Here is a 26,158-nt window from a genome sequence, read left to right as displayed (position 1 = left end):
TAGTATGTGAATCTCTACATATTTTCTATTTATATTAAGGGTAGGAAAGGTATTAAAGAAATTGATTAAACTCCACAAATAAATAAAGACCACAGTTTTTACTGTGATAACTAAAATTTTATTTTGTGTTAAATTAAGATGCATCAGAAAATTGTTAACAGTTTTAGAAGTGGGCAATAACATAAGAAACTACAATTAGAAATTTTTTTTGTTGACTAATTTAATAATAATAAATAAAAAAAACTGGTTATAAATTTATGTTTATAGTTAGCAATGGTTGTAATGATTACAGTGTGTAATAAGCAGTTTCCTTCTTAATGTATAGTTCCATAGAAGACTAATTGTTTGTACTCATATTTTTGTAGAAGTGGAACCAAAAAAAAATGTAAGGTCATTTGAATTTAATGGGGATATGATTTGAATATAATGTGAAATGTACAGCACCGAAATTAATATCCTTTATGGTATTAACTGGCTTCTGTGACTTTCAATAGTATTATTATTTTTAATTATATTACTTGTTATGGAGCAATTTTGTGAAACAAATCTGATTCAAAAATGTGTTTGTCAATTAAAAAAATTATTTAAGTAAATTTTCTTTTGCAAAAATTGAATTTAAAATAATTCAAAGGTTTTCCATTTTAAAGTCCATTACTTTTCCATTTTTGTTTTCCATTTTTAAAGCTTGATTTTATGAGTTAGTCATTGTAAGTTTTTATTTTATACTTTTCTAAAATTTTAATCTGTTTTAGAAACAAAAATGAAATAAAAAGTTATAAATCTAAATGTTTTCTGTGGAAAAAAAATCATTATTTATAATGCTTTCTTAACTGTAATTTTTTCCTTTTTCAGTTTGTTTCAAAATTTTTGATCAAGATCGTGATGGAATTTTATCAGAAGAGGAAGTTAAAAACATGGTGCAAGTTCTCCTGTTTGTCAAGAATGAAAATAGAATTTTGTGTCGAAATGAAGCAATTGTGAGCTCAAATATTATTTAAAATTTTTTTTAAAATAGAATAAATGAACATAAGTAAGGGCCTCCACGGTCCTTAAAAGTCCTTAAAAACTGCCTAATTTTTATTTTGGAAAAAAAGGGCCCTTAAAAGTACTTAATTTTCCTCAATTTTAAAACCTCAATTTTGGTACAAGGTTTTTAAAAAGTCCTTAATTTTTTAGAATCACTATAGTTGATAGGAGCAATTTTTCAGCTCAATTTTTTATAACAAAATGTTGCTCTTTTATCACTCAGAATTAGACCATGCATTGAAGGTAAGGTATTTTAGAGAGACAACAATTAATGTGTGTGTGTGGGGGGGCACTTTACTGGCAAGAGGAAGAAAGCATGTTCTTTCATCAATATATTCTGCCTTTCGCCTAGAATGATGCTCTATGAGGAGAGTGAAGCATTGCAAAAGAAATGAATACTGTGAACAAGGGGGATACGGCACATGGAAGAGATTGTGTTTTTTTTAGGGAGGGGGGCAGTTTTTTCTTCAAAAATACTAATATAAGAAAGCATGATTTGCTTCTAACAAGAAAGTTAAATATTTGGTATCTGTTTATAATTTGTTTTATTGCAATGTAAATTTTTTTTAAAAAGTTAAAGATTGTTACTCTATTATTTTTATTTCCTAAGGATAAGCAGAGTGTCACATAAAAATTTAAATCTACTCAACTAAAAGATCCTAAGATTTTAATAATCATTTTATGCAGTTAACATTGCAACTTAATATACTGTTTTTAATTTTTTTAAATTTTAATATACATGAAAAAAATAGCAAATCTTAATTTCTGCACTTAATTTTACAATTAAATTTCAATGAAATCATTGAAAATGGAATACAGATTAGTTTCATACGTTAACTTTTACAATCTGAATGGTGTTAACTTTTAATAATCTGAAAATTTAATGTTTTTAAAAAATCTGACCCGAATTTGCAAAAATTACTTGGTACTTTGTTGGCGAGCCCTGTTAATTAATACAATTATATCAGTGCTTACATTATAATAATATTGTTTATTATTAATTTTTTTTATTTAAAGTCCTTAATTTTTCAAAAAAGTGCTTAATTTTTGATCCCTGTAATAAAAATAATGTTTTCTTCTTTTTTTTATTTATTTTTATTTTTTTAAAAGAATTTTGTACTTTTAGGTGTTGCAGTTATAATTAAATAATTTTCTATTACATGCATAAAGGGGGTATGGAATAGCTAATGATTCATTAGTCATATATGTTCAACAAATTATTGTGATAAATTAATGTAGTAATGGTAGTGTAAAACCATAGTTTAATGACTCGTTTAGATAAAGTTTAGCTTAGCACTATATCAGATTAATATCTTATGTTTACAAATTAAATTGACTTTAAACTTGCATATATTTTTAGATAAGAAGTATATAAAATTATAATATTTAAATTTCATTAATTCTATTTAATTTATAAAAAGCTTAGTGTGCAAAATACATTCACTAAAAAATTTAAGTGCTCATTAAGAGAAAAGACTTAAGAGATTTAGTATTGAAAACAAAATTTTTGTGCTTAACATTATATTATTTTTGACATATTTAATATTGGATATATTACATCAACATTTGACATATATAACATTGGATGGGACAAAAAAAAGTGTGCATTATTGCTTTTTGAAATATCTTGATGCTGTAAAAGTGAGCATGATTAGCATTATATGCTTTAGTATTTAACCAGGGTTATTGTGTGCTGAGTGTACCCTGGAATCATCCGTTCTTCTTACCTGTCCAGGTCTAGAAACTAGGAGTAGGGCATGTAATTTTTTGTGCTGATATTACGGTATTTCGTATATATGAAGACCATTTGTTCGTGAACTTCTGAGAATCGAATACTTGTAATCCAATTAAATTTTCACGGAGTTTCGCAATCTAAAATTTAAATTTTAAAATTTTTGCTTTTGGCGAATTATTGCCATTTTGAATGTTTGGAATTGCACCGGAATAAGCTAATATTGCAATTCTTCGTGTGATTTTAATAGCAAACATCAATTTTCATTTTTCAAAGTTACTTGTTGAGATTCATATTCATGCGATTTAAAAATCATACATCCTGACTCGTATTCACGTAATTTAAAAGTCATGCATCGCGATATGTGTTGACACACAATTTTAAAACCAACATTGAGTATCGTATTCATGCATTTTTTAAAATCCAATATTATGCTTCATATTCATGCGTTTTTTAAAATTCAATATTGTGATTCACATTCCCATCTTTTTGATGTCCAATATTGCATTTCGTATTTATGCGTTAGTAATATCAAGCATTTTCGTATTGATACGTGATTTAAAATCTATGTAATGCATGATCTAAAAATCATGCATCGGAATTTGTAATCATGCAATATCACAATTTTTATCAGAATTATGTTATTTTTAATTTTTATATGAGTTATTATTTAGGTCTGATATTCTTCATTAATAGTTAATTTAATTATAAATCTTAGCTCAGAAAATTATGTTAAATGTGAAATGTATGTAGTATATAAATTAATATCTTGATATTTGCACATAAAAGTTTCAGGGTTTTTCATTTTGTATCACTATCACCCCTGACTTTATAACAATGGTTAAGTTCAGAAAATTGAAATCTTATTGTAAGGGTAGTTTTTTAGAGAGGTTTGGTGTAGTTTAAACAAATAAAACTGATTTTTCAAGTTTGAGATGTTTTGAATTATTTTGATATGCTATTTAATGTATATAATGAAAGAAATTTTGTTTTGTTAAATTATATGAACCAGGGATTGTTGTTTGACATTTTTCTGTCTGCTGAAATTAAAATTATTTTTTTCTAGATGTCCTTTCTGCCTCTAAGAGTCATAATATTTATATATAAAATTATAGTTTTTTTGCTTTAAATTCCTTTATTTTGTGGGGGTTTCTGTGTCTTTACTCAAAACCATTTAGATTGTTTGATATTTGTTGCAATTTAATGTGATTGTTTTTTTGCAGATGTCTTTTTCGGCATCCGAGAATCATGATTTAAATGATGTTGTGAAAGAAATTATAGCCAACCATGACCCTAATCTAGTGAGTAATTAAAAAAAAAAAAAAAAAAATTGCAATTTAGAATATTTAGCCCATTTTAGTCCAAGGATAGAAATTTTATAAAATGTAATATTTTCATTGAAATATGTTTAAATTACATTCATTAAGACAAAAAATAAGTTTCGTGCATGAAAAAAAATATTTTATTTAAGAAATAAAATGGTGTGTATACGCACCNCAATGAATTGTGGAGCTTCAAAAATTATAAACCTTTTCCTATTATATTATATTATTTTCTTTTAATAAGTTATAGTAGATTGTATAAGAAATATCAAATATTTATTGATACATGTAATTATTATGTGTACAATGGTTACACCTATAGAATTTTTACCTTTTACCAAAGTTCAAGGTTTTGGACACTTTAAGACAGTTTAGTACAGTTTTATCCAGTTTAGGACAGTTTTACCCAGTTTAGGACAGTTTTACCCAGTTTAAGACAGTAAAACCCACGTGTCCTGTCCAAAACCAGTTTAGGACGTCCAAAACCCCAACCCTGGTTTAAATTACATTCATTAAGACAAAAAATAAGTTTCGTGCATGAAAAATAATATTTTATTTAAGAAATAAAATGGTGTGTATACGCACCATTGGCCAGATCAGCGAACAATTTGTTTAGATCAATGCTTATATTTTTAATGGAAGCATTCGAAGCATTTTGAATGCAAATGGACTTAGCATTTGATGCCTAAAGTAATCGTGAGGTTTTTACACACTTTACATCATCTGTTGGCTTTTTTTCCCATGCCCATTTATTGTATGTCCGATTCTTTCAGCCCGTACTTCTATTAGCAGAGCTGCGGATAATGGGCAACCTTTGTTTTAATGGGTAACTTGTAATGAACTTTCACCAGATAGATTGTTCCTGGATTCAAATTTTAACTGGGCAATAGCTATATGAGATTTGTAGACTATAAGTGATATTTTTGAGCTAGTTAAAATTCTATGTAGCTTCCAGAAATTTACTATAATGCTATCAATGATGTTTGTAAATAAAGGCCACCACCATTTCTTACCTTGAATCTTGATGCTGTATTTAGTTATGGTATTCTCATGTCGGTCTACACCTCCCATATGCTTATTATAATCCGAAATAACGTTGAGTTGTGAAATCACAACTTCTTTTCTTGATCCGCAATGGCTCAAGGTATAGAGCATTAGCCTTCTAATGAGGCAAACCTGGCTCGAATCCCTGTGATGGCTGGTTGATACAAATCCTCATCCCGCTGGCATTGACCACAGTGCTGACGAAATATCCTCAGTGGTAGATGGATCATGGGTTAGAGTCCTTTTGCAGTCAGACTAACCGTGGGAGGTTGTGGTTTTCCTCACCTTGTAATGCAAATGCGGGTTAGTTCCATCAAAATGTCCTCCACGAAGGCAAATTTCTCCCAGTGCTTGATCCAGGAATTCCCTTGTCTCCTGGGTTGGGTTCAAAATTACAAGGCTGCGGAGTTGAACATTAGAAGTCGTAGACCCTAAAATTGGGTCTGCTGTTCAACAGCGGTTATATATGTATATATATATATATATATATATGAAGAAAAATTAAAAAAAACTTCTTTACTTTCTTTGAGACTGTATCGTTTGGCATTTACAAGAGGCAAAATGGTATCGTTATTAGGAGCAATTGTTACCACAGCATTGTCGCTCCATTTTATTGCACTTGTTTCTGTATCCTTGCTGAATGCAATATCGTAGGAACCATGATTTTTTTTTCTTTCATATTTGTGTAGTCATCCAATATACAACCACCTATGAGATTTTCTCGAGTTACGCCGGATGCAAAGAAACCCTTTTCTTTCAAAATTTCAAACAAACTATAGGAAGAGAAAAAGTTATCATAACTTATATGGGTTAATAGAATGGGTTAATAGATAAATGGGTTAATAGATAATGGGTTAATAGATAAATACTTCATATAGTGAAGTTATTGAAATACAAAACTTTTACTTTTAGACATATGTGCCCATGAAAATATGATGTAAATAATATTTATTACTAATATTATATTAAAAAATAATATTTAAAAAGGTATTTCATTTGTAAGCATTATAAATCATATATTTGATTTTCTTGCAGGCTGGTGCTCTAACTTTAGATGAATATTTATGTTGGACTGTGGGCAATAATTTGTCTTTAGAATTCTTAAATATTCTCTTTCAGGTATTAACCTATAAATTCTCTTACTCATAATGACAGTTATGAATAACTTTTCTTTCTTTATATATTTTGATTTTTATTCATAGGTTTGCCATGTAATATTTGGACTTAGGCCATATACGAAAGAAGACGAAGGAGACATTATTAGGTAAGTTGACATTTTTTTAGAGGTTTTTAATGTCAATATTATCATTCAATGTGAATGCTTAAATTTTAATTAGAATTAATATTATAATACTGTGTTAGAATTCAAAAATACTTTGTGTTTAACAAGCTCAAAATACAGAAAAATGCTGCTTAAATCTGACCGGTCATTAAATCCGAACCCGAGATGAGCACTTAAATAGTACAGCTTGCCAAATTATTTTCAAATAATCTTTTATGAGAAATGTAAATATATTTATCTTACTGTGATAATTTAGCTTTCCAAAATTTGTTTCATATACTTTCGGTGTACTTTTTACTTCAGTGCCCTTTCACTTTTCACGCCCTTCTGCATATAGTTTTATAAAACAGTTTTGATGACTTTTCAATATTTTAAGTAAAGTTTTTTTTTTCTTCAGAGTTCCTCAATTCATTTGCTTTTTCTATCTCCTCTCTGGAAGAATGATTAGGAAACATATTTTATTATAATTACTCCATACTGAAAAATCTTTAATGATTTTAAATGATTATGGTGCACTTTGTATTATTTGTTTTCCAACTCATAAATGATTATTATTACGGTAGTTTATTCTCATTACTTTGGGGTGTGATGGTTTTGATAACATTAACCGAGTCATAACGAGAAACAAATCATAAAATTAGATAAATCAACCAGTTTAAGCTACACATACTGATTTAAAAAATAAAACAAAAAAACTCACCCTATACTATGAATTTACCTGTACTATGCAGTGTTTATCCTATATTATGCATTATGTACTAATGCGTTGCATTTTTTTTTAAAGTATCAAAATTATACATAAATTAAAAATAAATAAATTGTTGATTGTCTGCAATTTTTTTGAAGCTCATTTATAAATTGTTCATAATTATGTATTTTAAAGTCATCAGAGAGGCATTGTAATCTGTGCTTCAATATTTCTTACAGCATTCCTCATTTCATCATGTGTTGATGGTGGTTCAACATTCAGGCATTTTTTATTTGACTCTTCAGATAATATGGTTTGTGAAAAAAATAAATCAAAACACTTATTAACATTAAACGATGTAATGATCAAACAGGGTTCCCACGGGTCAGGGAGAACAGGGAAAACCTGGAATTGTCAGGGAACTTTATTTTAACTCCAAAAATCAGGGAAAGTTGCAATTTTTTGACAAAAACCTGGAATATTCCTATATCATACCTGGAAAATAACCAGTCTTAAAATTGTCAGTAGCAGTAATCAGTTACTGAAACTCGAGTTAAATGATTCTTACATCTAATACAATTATTTTTTATAAAATTTTACATTTTAGTCAAACTAAAATGTTCTCATACTCATTTAATAATTTTTTTTGCGCACAAAATCTAAAATATTTCATAAAACAAATAAAAGAATTAAAGTTTTCTGAGGAAAATATGGTCTCAATTTTCATTGAAATTTACCTGGTATACCTATAAAAGTCATGGAATTTTTTATCGCAAATTGACTGGGGAACCCTGTCAAAGAAAGTGATAATTTTAACATTCGAATGAATGGGAAAAATCCAGACCGATTGATTTTAATAACACAGCATTTCCACTGACTGGTGACTTTTTGAGCAAAATTATTTCCAAAAGTAACTATTTTTTAAAAAGGAGTGACTTTTTGAAGATTTAATTTACTATTTCCTTATATATTGTGTTATATAATATAATCAGCTATAGGTTTTTTGGTGCTTTTCCTAATTTGCGAGAAAAAAAAATTATTTTTTATGCTTATAGCTGCAATAATGGGTGAGTAAAGAAAATTAAAGTTTGAGGTTGTACAAACAAAAATATAAAGCTCATTTTTCCTTTTAGGGCTACTGCAATACAATTGACAGTTTTTTTGTTATGCTGTTAACCATGGCCAAAAAATCTCATAGTTGGCTGAGTTTCGCGCAAATAATTGTTGTTTTGTTCATAGGTTTCCTTCTTGCATGATGTAGTTATAGTGTTTCTTCGATCTTTAAACTTGTCATGTTAACTTTGTTATGTACATTATTTTATTGAAAAGATGATGAATTTGTAAGTTTATAAGAGAAACTTAATACTTTAGATTCACTTTTATTTTCCTTGAATTACGATTCTGACATCTTGGGAAGCTTTCGACATACTTTTGGATGTAAAATCTAGTCTTCGCATTCCTCGAGCCTGACATCGACTAAATGTTATATACGATTAACAAAAATATCTTATGATTCATATTCCCTGGATTTAAACATCACACGTGGTCATTCGTATTCATGTGAATTAAGAATCAAACATTTCAATTCGTTTTCATGTGATTTACAAAGCAAGCTTTCCGATTCGTTTTCACTAGATTTAAAATATTGCATATTCACTCTTGAAAACGATCAGGTTCTAAGCTATTTTAGCAGGATTCCAAGCTCTCAGATTTGTATATCCATATTTTATTGATGATGATAGAAAAATGATGTCACCTCATGTGTATCAATCCATGATGTGTGTCTTCCCACGAGAGGGCAGGCATAATGCAACTAAACTCATAACTGTATCTACTTTTCATTCATCTAATTCTGACATCATGTGCATTGTTTTTGTTTTCTAAGAATGTTGTATAAAACAATTTGTCTCTACTACACCTGCTCCCACTGTTTGGTTAATGTTATGTTGAAGTTTTCTCTGTCAATTCTGTAAATATCTGGTTCATATTATTTTTTTTCCGTGTCTATGACATAGCCAAAGGTCAATCAATGACGGCAAGACTCCTATTTCTCTCAGATTAGCACTCATTGCTGGACACTCAAAGATGTGGCATGGTGTCAGCTGTGTATCTGGGCAGTTTTCACAATTCCTATATACTTTCCTGCCCTCTCTGTCGATCTTTGTGCCTCTGTGGTGATTGGTTCTCAGCCTGGCTATAGTTTTTGTTGTGGATCTATCTGCATTTATATTACAAATCATGTGTTTCGTTGGAATTGATTTTTCTCTTAGTTTAAATTTAGCAATTGCATTTGCATCTTGGATGGAGACGTTACAGTCATTAATGTTGAGATTTCTGGCTTCCTTGGCTAATTTATCTGCATTTTCATTGCCTGCAATGTCAACATGTGCTGGTATCCACTGAAGAGTACAGGTTCTGCCTAAGTCCTGAAGATCATGAAGCTTTGAAATGATTTCTTGAGTGATAGAAGAGTCCCCTTTTAAAAATTGCTTGGAGGGCGGCCTTCGAGTTGCACAAGATAACAAGGCCCTTTGCTTGCTCAGAGGTGGGAAGGGCTTTATACATATTAAGGGCCTCCAAAATTGCCTGTAACTCACAGGTGAAGTTAGAGGCTATAGCGCCTGCTCCAAATTTACCTTGTTGAGGGTTTCATAATGTTTAAGTTTAATGTATTCATTTTGTAATTTGCAATTTAATGTTTTATCATTCTTCAAACACTTCTCTGTTCGTTAGAAATAACTACCATCAGTTAATTTTTGAATGCTTATGTTGATGGACTTAGTTTGGTTCTCAATCCACAATATTCACATTTTTAAGAATCAAGTGTTGCAATTAGTATTTTTTGCCGATTTTGAACAAAAATCGCGATTCATTTTCACGCAGTGACAGGAATCAATAAATATGCTTCCTAATAAGATTCATAAGGATTGCGATTTCTTTTGGAAGAAACCTACTTATTCCAGGACAATTGAACTTAAAATTTATTTTTCTTTAATTTTCTTTTAATTTTATTCATGATGTATTTTTATAAGTAGAATTTTTTTTTATTGAAGCAGTGGTTAAATTAGTAGATTGTAAATTAACCAAGTAAATGTTAAGAGCAAAAAACTCGAAGAAATTAAGTTTTAATTTTCTTGTAAATACAAGTTCGAGACTAATCTAGTTATGTTTTAAGTTATCATATTAAGGGATGTGATTCTTCCAGGGATTCGTGGATTTCCGCTTTTCTTCAGATTTTTCCATTTTTCCCGCTAATTTCCGCTGAAATTTTTTTTGCACAAGTTAACATATTTTATGAGGAATTAAATTTTCCGCGAAGCGAAAGTATTGAAGTCCTCATTCTTCCCTCAAACATTGATTTTCATATTTACCTGATTTAAAAGTTGAACGTTGTAATTCTTAATCAGACGATTTAAATGTCGTACATTGCTATTCTTATTTACGAGATTTAAAAATCCAATGTCGCGATTTGTAATTACGAGCTTTTAAAACCCTATGTAGCAATTCGTTTTCATGCGAGTTTAAAATCCAATGTCGTGATTTATTTTTGCGGTTGTAATATCAAACATCGATTTTCCTATTTATACGTGCTTTAAAAATTAGACAATGGGATTCGTATTTGCGCTATTTAAAAATTAAGCATCGTGATTCGTATTTACGTGGTCTAAAAACTACGCATCATGATTTGTATTTTCACATTTTTTAAATTCGATATAGAGTTTCATATTCACGTGATTTAAAAGCCTCATTTCGGGATTTATATTCTCTTAATTTAAAATCATGCATGTGATTCATGTTTATATATTCATGCAATTTTTAAATTAATCATCGGGATTTATAATCACATGGTTTACAAGTTTAAAAATTGCACTTTTTTGTCAAATTTTTGTGTGTATATATATATATATATATGTATATATATATTCATTCTTGAATTTTCTCTTTTTTACTTTCCAACTACTCTCATCCCTGCATATTGTATAGTTGTGTAATTTATTTTTAGTTGGTTTATTATAATAATTATTCAATAATAAGTAGTCAATATAAGTAGTTTCATAAGTAGGTCCAATTTATTATTGTTAGGGTTAATCTATGTGGATGAAAAACAGCATCTTAGTTATTTCCAGACATGTCATCTCTCCCACAATTACCGGGAGACTCCCGAATTTTGTGTTCTTCTCCCACCATTCAGAATAGATCCAAAATTTACCCCAATTGACAGGCAAACTCTAAATTACATGGTTTTTCCACAAAAGCAGACATTTTGTTTTTCTTTCTGCGCAAATTACATTCGTGTAACATTTCGTCCCCCTTCGTCGAACTACCGGGTGGCCGAGCTCTCGTCTCAGCTTTTTTATTCCACTCTTCAGCATTGCCCCTCACTTTCACACTCTTATTTGCCCCGCCCGTTGGAATCTTTTATCTTCACTCTCTTTTCCGGGCCGACGTCACGAGAGATACCAAACTCTCGGCAGAACACGCCGACACGTCGAGACGCCCGTCGTTTCCGCCGCGGGAGACTCCGACTCTCGTGTCTCACGACGGACATCGTATCCTGCCGTTTTTAATAAATTTTTAGTGCTTTTTTTTCAATGGATAGCAACACCTTAAGTATTTTTTTTCAGAGCTCGGCAACAAACGGATGCATGCTTTTTCGTTCACTCGAACGACGTCCGTCTGCGGATCGCATACCGTTCTTCTCGATGGTCGCTTATACACGTGACCAAAAAATAGTTTTTAATGTCTAAGTCCAAACAAAAACACACAATCCATTTTACAACTTCGAAACGTCGTTGGAGGTACAGGATTTTTCGCCAGCCATTTTAATTTCACGCAGCGTCATTCTCTCAGTGCTGAAACGCTGCACGCATCGCCATCTAAACGACCCCCACTGCCACGAGTGTGTAAAAGCAAATTTATTCCTTATGATGCATAGAACTATTTTAAATAAATAAACAATTATGTTTTTTGTCTACGTTAACACTTCATTTTATATCCTAAAAATGAGTTTGCTTTATTGAAGATGAGAAGAAGTTTGTTTGAGATGCTTAGTTTTTTACTAAAAAAACTTTTTTTTTTCTAATTTAACTTTTAATTCTAAAAATAAACCATTGTGTTTAGTGTACTCTGACTGCCTTCACAAAAGAGCTCTCTAAGAGACATTCACAAATATTTTAAATATCTATTTTTGTGTTTTGTTCACATTTTTTGTTTTGATAGCCTCTTTATTTAACCTTTTCTGCATTGAGTGAGAAGGTTTACCCGGTCACTGGGAGATGATTGAAGGGTCTCTCCTAAAGGTTTTCTTCGACACAAAGTCTACGGAAAAAATTCCGTACCTCCCGAAGGGTGGTAGCGAATAGAAGAGATCCCTACTCGGTGGTCGTCTTTCCAGGAGGTTTCATCGTATTTTTGAGGAAAATGGTAGTGAAAACCCTAGTCAACATGAGCAATGAATAACATGAACTATGATGACATGCAACGGGCACTACTGTATTTCTAATAGTTCATAATTTTAAAGTTTATTGAATGAACAAAAAATGGAGTACACTCTAATTCATTCGTGCTGTCGTACCGAGAAAAAACTCTGTGTGTCGTAACGAGCGCTTCCGTCATACGTGGGTCCGACGTGTCCCGGCTCAGGGAGCAGCGGCGTGGTTTTATTCTCGAGTTCTCACTCGCATATGAGGACGATTTTTTTACGCAGATTTTCTTAAAGGTAAAAGCGATTATAGATAAACTTCATCTATGCGAGGATGAAATAAAAGTTCCATAATGACTTCGGCTAGAATGAGTGAACGACTGAGGCAATCACAAAAATATAAATTGGATCATCTAAAAAGTAATTCTGACTCTGCAAACATTTAAAGGATAGCTCGCTAGAAAAAATGGTGTTTTTTCTCATTTTTTAAAACTTATATTTTAATGAGTAACAATTTTGTTGCAAATTCTGATTGATAACAGAAGAATTATTGAATCAATGTAATATATTGACCTTTTTTTTATTTGTCTACAATAAGATCAAATTAATTTTTAATATAATATAACAATATGGAAATTTTGAATGATGCATTTCAGTAATCACTTTTCAATGCTCTCGACATTGTGGTGAATCTGTGTTTTGATCTTTGTTCTTTTGCAGTGAATGCAATTGATTTTCTCTTGGTTTTTAAAATTCTGACAATACGGCGTCATGCACAACTTGAATAGTGTGTTTGAGTAATCACTCTTTAATGCACTCGATTTATGTCGATACCATCGTAAATTCGTGCAGTGTTTCTATCATTTTGTTGGCTATTTTGCTATAAATTTTCTTAATGTTTTTTTAATCCCTATATTCTTTATATATTATTATTACAAAATTTCAAAATTTTACACAAAATTTAATAAACTCATTTATTAGTAATTTTTTTAAGTGACGATTTCTTTCATCACCTTTTTCACAGTTATTGCTGATATCCATGTGATTTTTTTAAAATTCTGATATTTTTTTACGCCATTATTAAGAAGTGAAAAATTTAAATTGTGTTTTTGAGTAAATACTTTTTTATGTACTTGATTTGAGCTAAATACAGGTGGCGTTGTGATTTTTTCTCTCCCTTTGTCAGTGTTTGTAGTTAATTTTCACGTAATTTTTGAAAATTGTGATACTTTTAGGATAGAAAAAATTCAAATTGCACATCTTAGTATTCACTATTTGACTTGAAAATTCTATCTTTGTTTTCAATCAATTTTTCAGCAGTTATCTTTTCTGATATTCATATATACTCTCAATATTTACAATGCAATGTTATTTATTACAACACGGGAATCTTGAAACCCCTAATCCAATTTTTCCTAATTGATCTCTTTTTTCAGTTATTGTTGTAGATTTCTCAGTTTTTAAAATATATATATATGGGCAATTCCATATGTGACGGAATNTGGCTATTTTTGAACATATTTTTAAAATTAAAATATGCAATTCATAAAAAAAAAAATTCACTTAAAAGTTGACAATTTCGTGGAATTGCCCATATATATATATTTTTTCTGTAAATGCTATGATGATTTTATGATGATTTTTTTAGTTCTTTTCTGTGTTGATAAGAATTTTTATTTTCACTCTTTATTTAAATGTTACTTTTGTGTATAAAATTGTCTTTTTATATTTTATGTGCAAAAAAAAAATTTAAAAATACACATTGAGGGAAAATGTCAGGTAATTTCTTTTTCCATCAATTCCATGTCTGTATTATTTTAAACTTTGTAAACTTCTATTTTACAGTAAATTTGTTGTTATTTCTTCATTAGATCTTGGATAGAAAGAGAAGAAAGAAGAGGAATGCAGGTTGGAAGCTTGTGGTATTTAATAGCAAGTGATTGGTGGATTTCTTGGAATGAATATGTAGATTATCAGGTAAAATATTTTGCTTATTAAAGAAGTAATATGGAATTAAAATTTTATTTGTAGAAAAAAAGATGGATTTTTTTTTTACTACCAACAAATCTTTGAGCAGAATAGACCTCACAATCACAAAGTATGTGTTGTGATGTCTCTTCTTCAAGATGACAACCTCGACAAAGAGATTTGGATTCAATTCCCATTATGTATAGGTGTCTCCTGAGGATGCAGTGTCCAGTAAGAAGACCAATGATCTTCCTTAATCTGTTTCTATTAAGCTTTAAAAGCTCCTTTTGACGTATACTAGGACAGTTGCGATTCAGCTCCTTAGCTTGTCTCTGACCATCAGCAGAGCAGCGTGCCGTTGCTCATGGGTAATTTTGCCATAGAGCTTGAATATGGATGCCCTCAAAGAAGTGGGAGAAATTCCCAGTGCAGGTTCAGGGCCCCAGAAAATTGCATTAGAGCCAGCCTGGGCTGCTTCATCAGCTAGCTCATTTCCAAGAATACTCATATGTCCAGGTACCCAGTGCAGGTATACCCTGTTATGAGTAGATAGGTCACAGAGGACTGAAAAGCATTCCCACACTAGCAGAGAGGTGAATTTACACTTTGACAGTGATAGGAGAGCAACCTGACTGTCAGAACAGATGCGGATAGTCATATTTTAATATCCCCTGTCTAAGCATATCTTGCAGCACAAGATAATGGCATAGACCTCAGCCTGAAAAACAGTGGCATAGCTTCCCACGGGAAAGTGAAGTTTGGTACCATCATTGGAGCAATAAATTCCTGCTCCTGATTTGAGACCAATCTTTGAACCATCAGTGTACCATATTAGACATTTGCCCTTAAGCCACCAAGGAGAATTAAGCCATTCATCTCTAGTGGGAGAATGGATCTTGAAAGGCTAGTGAAAAGCATATCTTAGTGACATACAGTCACTAGGCATAATAAAAGAGGGTTAAGAACTAAGTGTTAGACGATACAAGTCTCATTGTAAAGAATGTGAATGACGCAAATGTTTGCCACCCAGAGCTTGATACCAATACCAGCTGCCAAAGCACCCTTTCACAGAATAGGAATTGATTTACTGTGAAGCTTTACGAAGTCACTTCAAGGAAACAAATGGATTGTAATGTGCATTGACTATTTGACCAGATTTGTGACAACAAAATATCTCCCCGATGCTGAAGCTTTTGAGATGGAAAATTACTGCTTGAAAATATTCTGTTAAAGGGTGGCTTTCAAGAGTCCTAATCTCAGATCATGGAGCTGTCTTTCTCTTGAAGGTAGTAGCAAAATTATTTAGACTTCAAAAATATTGATCATCTTATTACAGCAGCTTACCATCCTTAAACAAATGATCTAACAGAGAAATTTAACAATACGTTGACTGATATGTTATTGATGTATGTTGATGTTAAGTAAAAAGACTAGGATAGTTAACTTTGATGTTACCTTTTGTCACTTTTGCCTATAACACCACTAAATAAGATACTAATAGCAAAAGAAGCAAGACAACTTGCTCGTCTGCGTGCAATCAATATTCAAGATTTAAGAGATTAAAAACAATATGATTCAAAACACTGATGACTGATTTATCCACTAGGAAAAGTTGTTTGTAATTTTAGGCCTTTTTGAAAGGTAGACTAAGAGTTTTCTGAAAAGTTATTGAATAAGTATTTTGGATCTTATGGAAGAAAGCGACAATTGTCTGAGGTTAACCCATGAGGTCAAAGACATTGCATTTTCGACAAAGCGTAGAACTATGGATACCATTAAAGTGGCACATATGAAATCATATTATCATCCATCATGTCAATTAGAACCCTGTAAAAGTGAAAATTCTGGAGATAAATAAAATTACAGCTCAAAGAAACAACCTTTATCTCCATCTAAAAATGAGAGTAAGGTAGAGAACCAGGGTCCTATCAACAGTTCCTGTTTCAGAGTTTCCATTAAGTCACTATTTTCTCTAAGTAGGATGTTACGGTGTGTATCGGAGGAGAATGGCGGTGAAAGTCCTTGCTCTGGTGAGGCAGAGGTTATGAGTTCTATCCTTCTAAATGGAGGAAAATGTGTATATGTATATATATGTACAACAAGTATACATATATATACAACAAAATAAATAAATACAAAAAAAAAACACAAAGAAAATTAAGAAAAACAAAAAGTTTCATTTATTCTGCATAAGCTGCAAGTAAACAGAACTCATTAGAGAAGTTCAAAATGAAGATAAAAGAAAGAAAAATTACTGACATGAAAAAAGGGGGGGAGAGGAAAATAATAATAATAAAAAAAAAACAACTGGGAGGAAAAAAGGATAAAAAAATTTTTAAAAAGTCCGGAAAATAAAAGATATAATCTTTTCATCAGCCCACACGATTATATCCGCAAAAAAGAGTGCTTTCTGATATTGTATCAATATAGCCAAAGCAAAATATATTAGTAAAAATAACACGTAAAAACAGAAAATAAAATAAAAGAAAAAGAAAAAACAGAATAAAGCAAATTCTATAAAGCGAGTAGCGAATTCAAATGTACTTACATGAGCAGGAAATTTTTCAAGAATGATTAAAAAAATATTTTCGTAACAAGATTGTCAGATTGCAAGATATGAAAACAAAAGCGCAAATTGAGTGTAACTGGAGGAGTTTTGTTTTAAAGTGCCGTTCTTACTGCATTGCTGAAGTGCGTTTGATTTGTTAGTTACCAAGGATGGGCCCGAAATGGATATGCGCAAGGTAATATTATACTGGATAATTTAAAGAAGTTGACCATAAATAATTTTAGAAAATAAATATTTATTTAAGAAAAAAATATAAAATAGAAAAGGGAAACATAAATTGCCTGTTTTGCACATAATTTTAACCACGGATTTGCCCGAAATGGATTTCCACATGATATTATATATATATATTTGTGTGTGTGTGTGTTTAAGCTTTTATTTATTGTTTAAATGCCTTCTATGACATAATCTCTTGTTCCTTATTTAATTGTATATAAGTTCTCAAGAAACACAGTTATCTTGATCTATGTATATTCAATAACTAGTCATCTCAATTCTGTTTCTTTCTATGGGACATTATTAATATAATGTATCTTTCTAGAATTCAGTGAAAAATGAGTCGTAGTAATGTTGAAAACTGATCATTCAGAGTTGATCAATTTACTAAATCTGCTCTGCCATAATGAAATTGCCTCTTCTTTATTTAGGGACCACTGGCCAGTGGCTGCTGCACCCCCACTTACCCATCTGGTAGTCTGAAAAGAAACAGTAAGATGCAGCGTCGGGTAGATGGAAGTGTTGCACAAACTGACGATGGTAGTTCCAATGTTATTTTATCTAGCGTGACTAGTGTTGGTGATGAATCGTCGACCTCTTTGTCCGAGAGCATCAGCAGCATCTTGAGTTCTTTTAACAGTGACAGCAGTTCCAATGCGCTTTCCCCTGACTCTTTGGGTAATGGTGGAACATCTTTAGTGCGAACTAAAAGCAACACATTACAAGTATGTTAGTTTCTGGGATTTTAATAGTTGATCTGTAAGAAGATATGTACTTGCTTCATCATTTTGTGACAATTTGTTTTGCATAGTATGCGGTACTGAAAGCAGGTTAGCCACAGAATAGAGAAATTGGGGAGCAGTGGGAAAATTTCGGAAATTTTATCAATCTGCAAAATGTCAGGGAATTTGATTAAGATACCCATAAAATCAGGCAAAGGGAATTCATTTGAACTTGAGGTATCTATAAGTCCAGTATGTTTCCCAAAAGTAATAAGATCTTGTGTTTTTTTAAAACTTTCTTTTTCAACTCTTATAGCAAGAATAACTATTTTGTCATAAAATTTCCAATCTCAGGGATGCGATTTTTCCGCTTTTAAGCGGATCTCCGCTTTTTTTTTTTTATGAGACTTTTGTCTCTCGAATTGCTGCCTTTCTATCGAAAACTCAGATTATCTAAAAGTTCTTTTTTTTTTTAATAAATATTTTGCTCTTTTAGAAAAGTCAGCCTTTGAAGTAAAATAATTATATTTATTTCCGATTTTCAAAGATAAAGAGAAAATTCATAGTACATAGCTGCCAACCCTTCCACATTTTTACTTATTTTAGCTATTTTCTCCGTGCAGAAGATAAGATTTTCCTAATTTTTACCCGCACGCCAGGTTGCTCGTATTTTCGTAATTAAGATATCGCTGCTTCAAATGAGCCTTTTAGAAGTCCCAAGGCCGGAATCTGCTAAATTTCGATTCTTATTCACGCGATTTTGATATCAAACATAGCTTTTTGTATTTATGTAATTTAAAAATTGCGCATTATGATTCTTATTTACGCGATTTGAATATCGTAATTGCGATTCTTATTTCCGTGATTTAAAAATCCAATATCACAATTTGTATTTATACGTTTTTAAAAACCTATGTAGCGATTCGTATTCACGCTAGTTTGAAATCCAATGATTTGTTCATTCGGTTATAATATCAAGCATCGATTTTCATATTTATACGTGATTTTAAAATAAGGCATTGGGATTCTGCTCCACGATCTAAAAATTATGCATCGTGATTCGTATTTACACAATCTAAAAATTACACGTTGTGGTTCATATTTACACTGAATTATGAATTGCGATTTGTATTTACGTGATTTAAAAATTCTATAACGCAGTTTGTATTTTCTCATTTTTAAAATTGAATATCGAGTTTCATATTCACGTGATTTCAAAATCCATTATCATGATTCATATTCAAGCGATTTTTAAAATCAAGATCGCTATTTGCATTCACACGATTTTAAGATCAAGTTTCGCGATTCTTGTACGAAGTAAGTTTTTCTTTAATTAATTACTGTAAATGTGACTGTTTTTCTATCGGCAATTATTAGTATATATAGGCATATTCAAAACTAACATTCTGTGCTTGCAAAGAAGAATGTGACATAGGCAGGTAAAGAAAAAAAAATAATAGGATTTGTCAAAATATGCTTGAAGATGGGCTAACGACTAAATTAATCACCAATCTGTTTCCCCCCTCATTCACAAGCTGCAATACGAGCAATTTAACCTTTTTAAATGATTTTTTTGCTTGTTTTGTAAAACATGAAGCATTTGCAGCAAATTAAAAAAAAGGAAAAAAAAAGATATAGCAAACAAAAGCAATCACTTAAAAAGTGATTCAATTTTTTTTTTTTTTGGAAAAAGAGTTGATAAACTCAGCTCCAAAATTTAAAAAATAATGCTGCTGTCATTTATGCTATAAAATGCGAAATTCATATGAGATGAAAAATAATTATCTAAATAGCTGCTGATTATTTATGTTCAGTATACAGCGTTTAACTTACCCAGTGGTCAGAAAAACTACATTTTCTTTGTAGTTTACTGCTGCTTTATTACGATTGTACTTAACTACTTTATTTTAAAATGTAGCGACTACAAACTACTTTTGAAATGTAGTCACTACTTCGCGCTACTTTTGGAAGACAAACTTAACTGAAAAACTTAATTTTCACCAATATTCAAAATGACTTTGAATAAAAAAATGGCTCGGTAAAATATGAGGAGATATTAAGAAGCTTTTATTCATGTTAACATGAAGTAGTTTTTTTAATCTAAAGCACTTTTTACGAATTTGCTCTTTTAACCTTCAAACTCTATGCTTTTCTCAACAGGAATTTAAGAAATGCTAGAAAATTATTAAATATTTCTGGTTTAGGTGATCAATGCTTTTTTATATCCTCCAAGAAATAAAGGTACAGTGCAAAAAACAAAAAACGGACCAACCTGAATAACTTTTGATCTAATGATCGGATTTTCACGTTCTAGGGCTCAATCTTAATGGTTTGACGGGGTGACTTTACTAATTACTTAATGCAGACGATATTTCAAGTTGAAACATCATGCACAAAAACGTACTCTCTAGTTCTTGTGAAATCGAATTTTCAATTTCTCAGGAACAATTCGACCAATTTTTCTGAGCATCAAGCATAGATCTTATTAATGCTTGGCCACAGAGGCATTCTCACTGCATACGTTACGGGCCCGCAAAGGATTTGCATCAATCAGATTCGAAACTTTTTTTGCATTTGAACTTTATTTCTAACTAACATATAAAGTAGTTGCTAGGAATTGAAATAAACAGGGTTTTTTTGTATCAAACTACACTACAGACTGTGGAAAAAAGTAGCGACTTTAGTAGTTTCGCTTCTGGTAGCGCACTTCATCTGACCACTGAAATTACCTTAACCAATCGAAACATATATGATAATGATAGATGTTTCCCAATTTAATGAAGGTAATAATTTTCTTTGATTTTTATCAAATTTAAATGGACTCATTGAAACAAAATAATAAAAAGCATGTTAATATATTCTAAGCCGACAGATCCCAACCTGTGTTATGCATGTGATGACCCAGTTGGAAAAACACATAATAATAGCTCCTGAAAAAAGGAGAATAAGTATTAGATTAAATGAAGACAAATATCTCAATCTTTTCTTTTTAACAAACAAATCTCAATTGAACTACTAATTTGTAACAAAGATATCAATTTATGAAAAATAAAGTCTGGTAAAAACTTTCAGCTTATTTTTGTTTGATCTAGGATATGCAGCTGTGAAGGAGGATTACCAACGTTATTTTATTCTTTAAATATTAATTTTTTTTGCTAATAATATGCTTTGTTACATTAGCATATCCTCTTATGTTTTTGTTAAAAATAAATATTGTTATAATTTTAATTCTTCTAATTTGAAAGAGTATAACTGAATTTATTTAAACATGATATTAAGAGATAGAGCTTTATAAAATAAACTCTTAAATAACTGTATGTGTTTGTTTGAGTCATATTATTAATTCATTATATACATTTTTAATAACTAGAGAAAATGGAAGCTATATATTAAAGCAAATATTAAATGTTTCTTTCTTTCTTGATATCGAATTTGAAAATAGTATTAATTTTTATAAAATCAATAAGGTTTGGTAAAAATTTAGCTCTAAAGATGTTTTTTTTCTCCAGCCTCCAGATCTTTTGAGGACGCCAAATCACTCTCCTAATGTGAATCGAAGGAATATGTCATATGTGCCACAACGTCCTACATCTATAGATAATACGTCTTTAATTGTACCGAATACTTTAAAAGTAATTATTTTCATGTTATTTTGCAAATTTTTTTAACACTTATAAATAATTGAGAAAATATATTGTCATTGTTTTGTTCTTTGAAAATATGTTTTGTATTGCATCTTTCTATAAACATTATTATCAAAATTATTGTTATTATTAATTTTCTTTATTGAATTACATGATGCATTAATTATCAATATATATATATATATTTATATTTTGTTGAAAAATGCTGNTTAGCGATTTTTATAGCTTTAAAATATATATAAATATTAAACATATCAATTTGAATATCAATATTTTATATTTATTTTAGTTATATAAAGAATTCTAAACTTTTACCTTTAATTTTTCATTTATCTCTTCTGTAACAATTAATTTTATTATGTTACATAGTACTTTTAACTTTTCTGGTTAAATTTAGTAAAAGTTTTGAACAATAATAATTAAATGTTAAAAACTTTCAATAGACCAAATATATTTTAAAAATTATTATCCATAATAATAAACAGTTAATATTGATAAATTTTACTTCAATGTTCTCGTGGTTTCTAGTATTTTTATTGAATAATCAAATCACATGACAGGGTATCCGACTGGGCTGATCTTGAGAAAATCTCTTTATGCTAACAAATATTATATTAAAAAAAAAATTTATGGAATTCTTTTAAACTTTGCGTATAATTTTGCATAATGTTAGCTACATTTTGAAGTAAAAGCTAACGTCTAAGAATGAATTTGTTATTTTATGCTGCAGTTAGTAAGAATGTTTAGAATATTACTTTAAAAAATCAACATTGAACTACATATTTAGTTCTATTTTTAATTTTTTTTAAAGATTTTAATCCAAAACACAAGTATTATTGGTCTAGAATACAAATTTATTTTGGAATTTATGTGTTACAGTTTGTTGTAGAGCTGTTAGTATTGCATAAAAATTTTTTAGATTTGTGCTCAAATTTGCCATCATTTTGAAAAAAATATTTGACAAATTTGTTAAGATTTATACTTTTAGTACCCCTACTTACCAAAAATCAAATTGAAATTTTAATTAAGGTTAGTAGCGTTTTTAAAAAATGCTTATAGGTGCTTCTTTTCGATTTTTGTTTTTAAAAGCTATTAAAACTGTTTTTTTCATTAAGTGTTTTTAAAAAGTGCTTAATTTTCTTTTTTCAAAAATAAAATTTTTTTTCTTTACCATGTCAATTTTGTGGCCAGTGCAAAAAGTGGGGTTTTCATAATTCATTTAACCATTTCGGCATACCGTCAATCTGTAGTGTATGAAAGAACCAATTATTTTACCTGTTTGATGTAATATTTGCAGGTTTGCATGTGTGTATGTTGAGCTGGATTGGGTTTAAAGGATTCTTGCTCTATCATGTGCGACTATATTTTGCTAGAGATTCTCAATTACAGACTTCATTTTCACATGTTTGAATTGGAATTGAAATATCTCACAAATTTTTGCTCGTCACGGAGATCAACTGAACAGTGCCACATTTTTTCCCTACTAGCAAAAGAAAATTTTATTCTTCTTGTTAATTTTTTCATTGGCCATTGTTTTCGCCAAGGGCAAGCCAATGACCTACTCGTGTTCTTCTATTTATTGATCAGTACTTGACTTGGGAATCATTCACTAATTGGGAACATATTTTCTCAGAGTAGTCTACATTCACGAGGCTTCATCATCTTAAAATTTCCCTTTTATACATTTAATTTAAAAAAAGTAAGAATTTAATAAGATTTTTACCTGAAGGCCATACGTTAATTGCATAAATTTTTTTAAACCTTTTATTGTATTTTATTACTTTTTCTTTTACTTATTACTTTTTATTAGTGTATTATTAATTTTAAGATTTCCAGTACTCTCAAGTTCTTTTTATTAAAAAACAATAATATTTAGAGGCAGGATTTTGAAAAAGTATGAAGTAAGGGGCTTTCTTTATCTAAAATGCAGTAAAAAATCATGTATTATTCAGATTTATCCTTCCAAAAAACTCTAAATAATCTCTTAGTAATTTGATTTAAAAATAATTGAAATAAAAAAATTCAGTAATCTCAGATTTGTTAAATATTATAAGTGTAGGGACCATATAATAGTTTACTTCTGACAAAAATGTTTAATTTCTTTACTCATTATTTGCATTTCAAAATTATTGAAAGTATTATTAATCATTTCATTAAGTAAAAAATTTTAATAAAAATTTAATAAGGGCCATTCCGTAATTTACATTAGTAATATGAATTTATTATATAATATGAATTATAAGTTTTCTTAGTTTGCTTAATTCTTTACATATCTTTATAAATTTAGTATAATCAATAATATTATTCTTGTTAATGCTTTGCTGAATACGCTTTTATAACAACTTTTATTTAAATCACTCAATAACTTTTTATAATAAAGCTAAACTAATTATAATTTTTAATTAAAATTGATTTTTTTTACATAATGAAGTAATTATTAATTTGACAAATAGAACAAGCCAGTCGATATTGAATATATTTAAAATTGTGTGTAACTTGTTTTTTTTTGTGTGCCTAATGTAATCAAGAAAAGAGATCTTTGGCAGAAATTATTTATTTTATCATGACCATGTTTAGCCTTTAGTAATTATTTTGCATTTTGTTAATATGCATGGTTCTCCCGGTTTTCGAAAAACATTGAAAGTCCTTTAATTTTGTTGGAAATAATCAGGTCCTCAAAAAGTCCTTGAATTCTCTGATAAGATCCTGGAAAATTTTTTAATTTTTCTCAGAATAATGTTTAAAATAATAATTCTTTCCTATAAAAAGCACGAAAAAAAGAAACTTTAACCAAGATAATAAAAATTTCAATCACTTCCCTTCTTTTCCATCCTTTCGCTGTTTTCTTTACTGAAGAATAATTTAAGGTCAGCTAAGTGGGAGTTTGATCAAAATTTATAAAAATTCCCTTATCCTCTCCTGTGATTGGATTACAAAGTACAAGTATGGTGTGGGGGTAAACCAATAGTGAAATGGAAATATTAAACGAAACCATACCTAGTATTAGCTATTTATAACCATGTACTAAATTTTAAATGAAAAATGAAAATTAATGTTTTATTTCAATTCGAAGAGAATGGAAGGGGCTTACTGAGATTCTAATGTTTTACTTTTCTAATACCAAAAGTCTGGTAATTTCTGATAGATGCAATTTATCATGCTATCAAATATGAAATTGTAACAAAATTTGCACTCACATAATTTTCGAAAAGTTCCATTGAGTAAATTCTTGAAGGTGAAAGTGGAATATATAATTTTTACGTTTTTCTCTCCAGATTATCATTCACCTCGAGAAAGTCAGAATCTCTAGCAAATAATTTTTGCTTTTGTACATAGCAGTTACTGCTAGATCTGCAGTGTTTCTTCGAATTCTAAATGTAGTCATTGTGTTAACTTCATTATTATGATGGACAAATATTATTATCTTTAATACTTAACTTCGTTATTTTAATTTTTTAATTAGGATCAATAATTTTTTTATCCTTTATGTTCAGATTTTTACATTTAGTTTTTCCACTAATGAATAAAATGTAGTTATTTAGATTCCGTGAATTATAAATCAAACATCGTGATTGGCATGAAAGTGGTTTACCAATCACGTGTCAAAGATCTCATTAAAGCGATTTCTAAATCATTAAAGCTATTAGCGATTTTTATAGCATTAAAATGCTTTCTGAATCATACAAAGTGATATGTAAATACGTATCACTTTGTAATGTTTAATTAAATATTTTCTAAATCATGCATCACAATTCTCAGTTTTACAAATTTACGAGTCATGCATTAGAATTTGTGCTAGACAGATTTAGGAATCATGCTTCATAACTATCATAAGAGGGATTTAAGAATTACCATTTGCAATTCTCATCATATTTATTTTTGCATTATACATAAAGATTCTAATTTAAGTTTCTTATTGAATCTAAATTTACATTTTACATTGCAATGATTACCAAATTACGCATTAGTTTTTGTATAAAAGAATATATATATTATGTATATATTATACACTGGTTATCATAAATTAAGGAAAAATCACAAAAATAGCGATAACTCTTTCAAAAGTAAGCCAAACCGTGCAAANGATGAAAGACTTCTGCGAATATATATTATGTATATATTATATATACATGTAACATAAAAAGCTTCAATTAATCTTTTTGTGTTATTTCTTTTCTGTAAATCCTTTTCTTAATTTATTATTCAAAACGAAGCTCTTTCTCACACTCTTAAATTCGTATCCTGTCTATTAATTTATTTTTGGTTCAAGTATGCATTAATTAAAAGTAAAATTTTTTTCCCTTTGCTGTTTGTGGGCATCACATGACCTATTTAATAAACCAATTACAATTACTAAGTTTTCCCTTATTCCCTAAAATTTACTTTGCAAGATTTTCCGTAGCTTTTATTGAGAAGCACAACGATTTCGTGTCCACTTTGATAACCGTTCTCTTTCTAATAAATAATAAATAAATTTTGTACCCTCTTTCCTTTCCTAAGAGCTGTTTTTATCCTTCCACTCA

The 26,158-nt window shown here is 29.7% G+C and overlaps 1 protein-coding gene across 2 annotated transcripts in view; it reads left to right on the top strand.

Annotated features, from left to right (window-relative positions):
• Nucleotides 1-26,158, top strand: part of LOC107451889 (Ubiquitin specific protease 32) — a 103,400-nt gene that overhangs the window by 15,710 nt on the left and 61,532 nt on the right. Inside the window, exons 8-14 of one of the 2 annotated variants that reach the window (XM_043050112.2) lie at nucleotides 853-977; nucleotides 3,982-4,059; nucleotides 6,160-6,243; nucleotides 6,327-6,388; nucleotides 14,388-14,493; nucleotides 17,701-17,994; nucleotides 21,501-21,623. In XM_043050112.2, coding sequence (XP_042906046.1) covers nucleotides 853-977; nucleotides 3,982-4,059; nucleotides 6,160-6,243; nucleotides 6,327-6,388; nucleotides 14,388-14,493; nucleotides 17,701-17,994; nucleotides 21,501-21,623 — 872 coding nt within the window. The remainder of the gene's footprint in view (nucleotides 1-852; nucleotides 978-3,981; nucleotides 4,060-6,159; nucleotides 6,244-6,326; nucleotides 6,389-14,387; nucleotides 14,494-17,700; nucleotides 17,995-21,500; nucleotides 21,624-26,158) is intronic. The other variant, XM_043050113.2, reaches the window with a different exon arrangement.

This window comes from Parasteatoda tepidariorum, chromosome 2, assembly GCF_043381705.1.
Source record: "Parasteatoda tepidariorum isolate YZ-2023 chromosome 2, CAS_Ptep_4.0, whole genome shotgun sequence".
NCBI lineage: Eukaryota > Metazoa > Arthropoda > Arachnida > Araneae > Theridiidae > Parasteatoda > Parasteatoda tepidariorum.
This window is presented reverse-complemented; position numbering and strand designations above follow the sequence as displayed.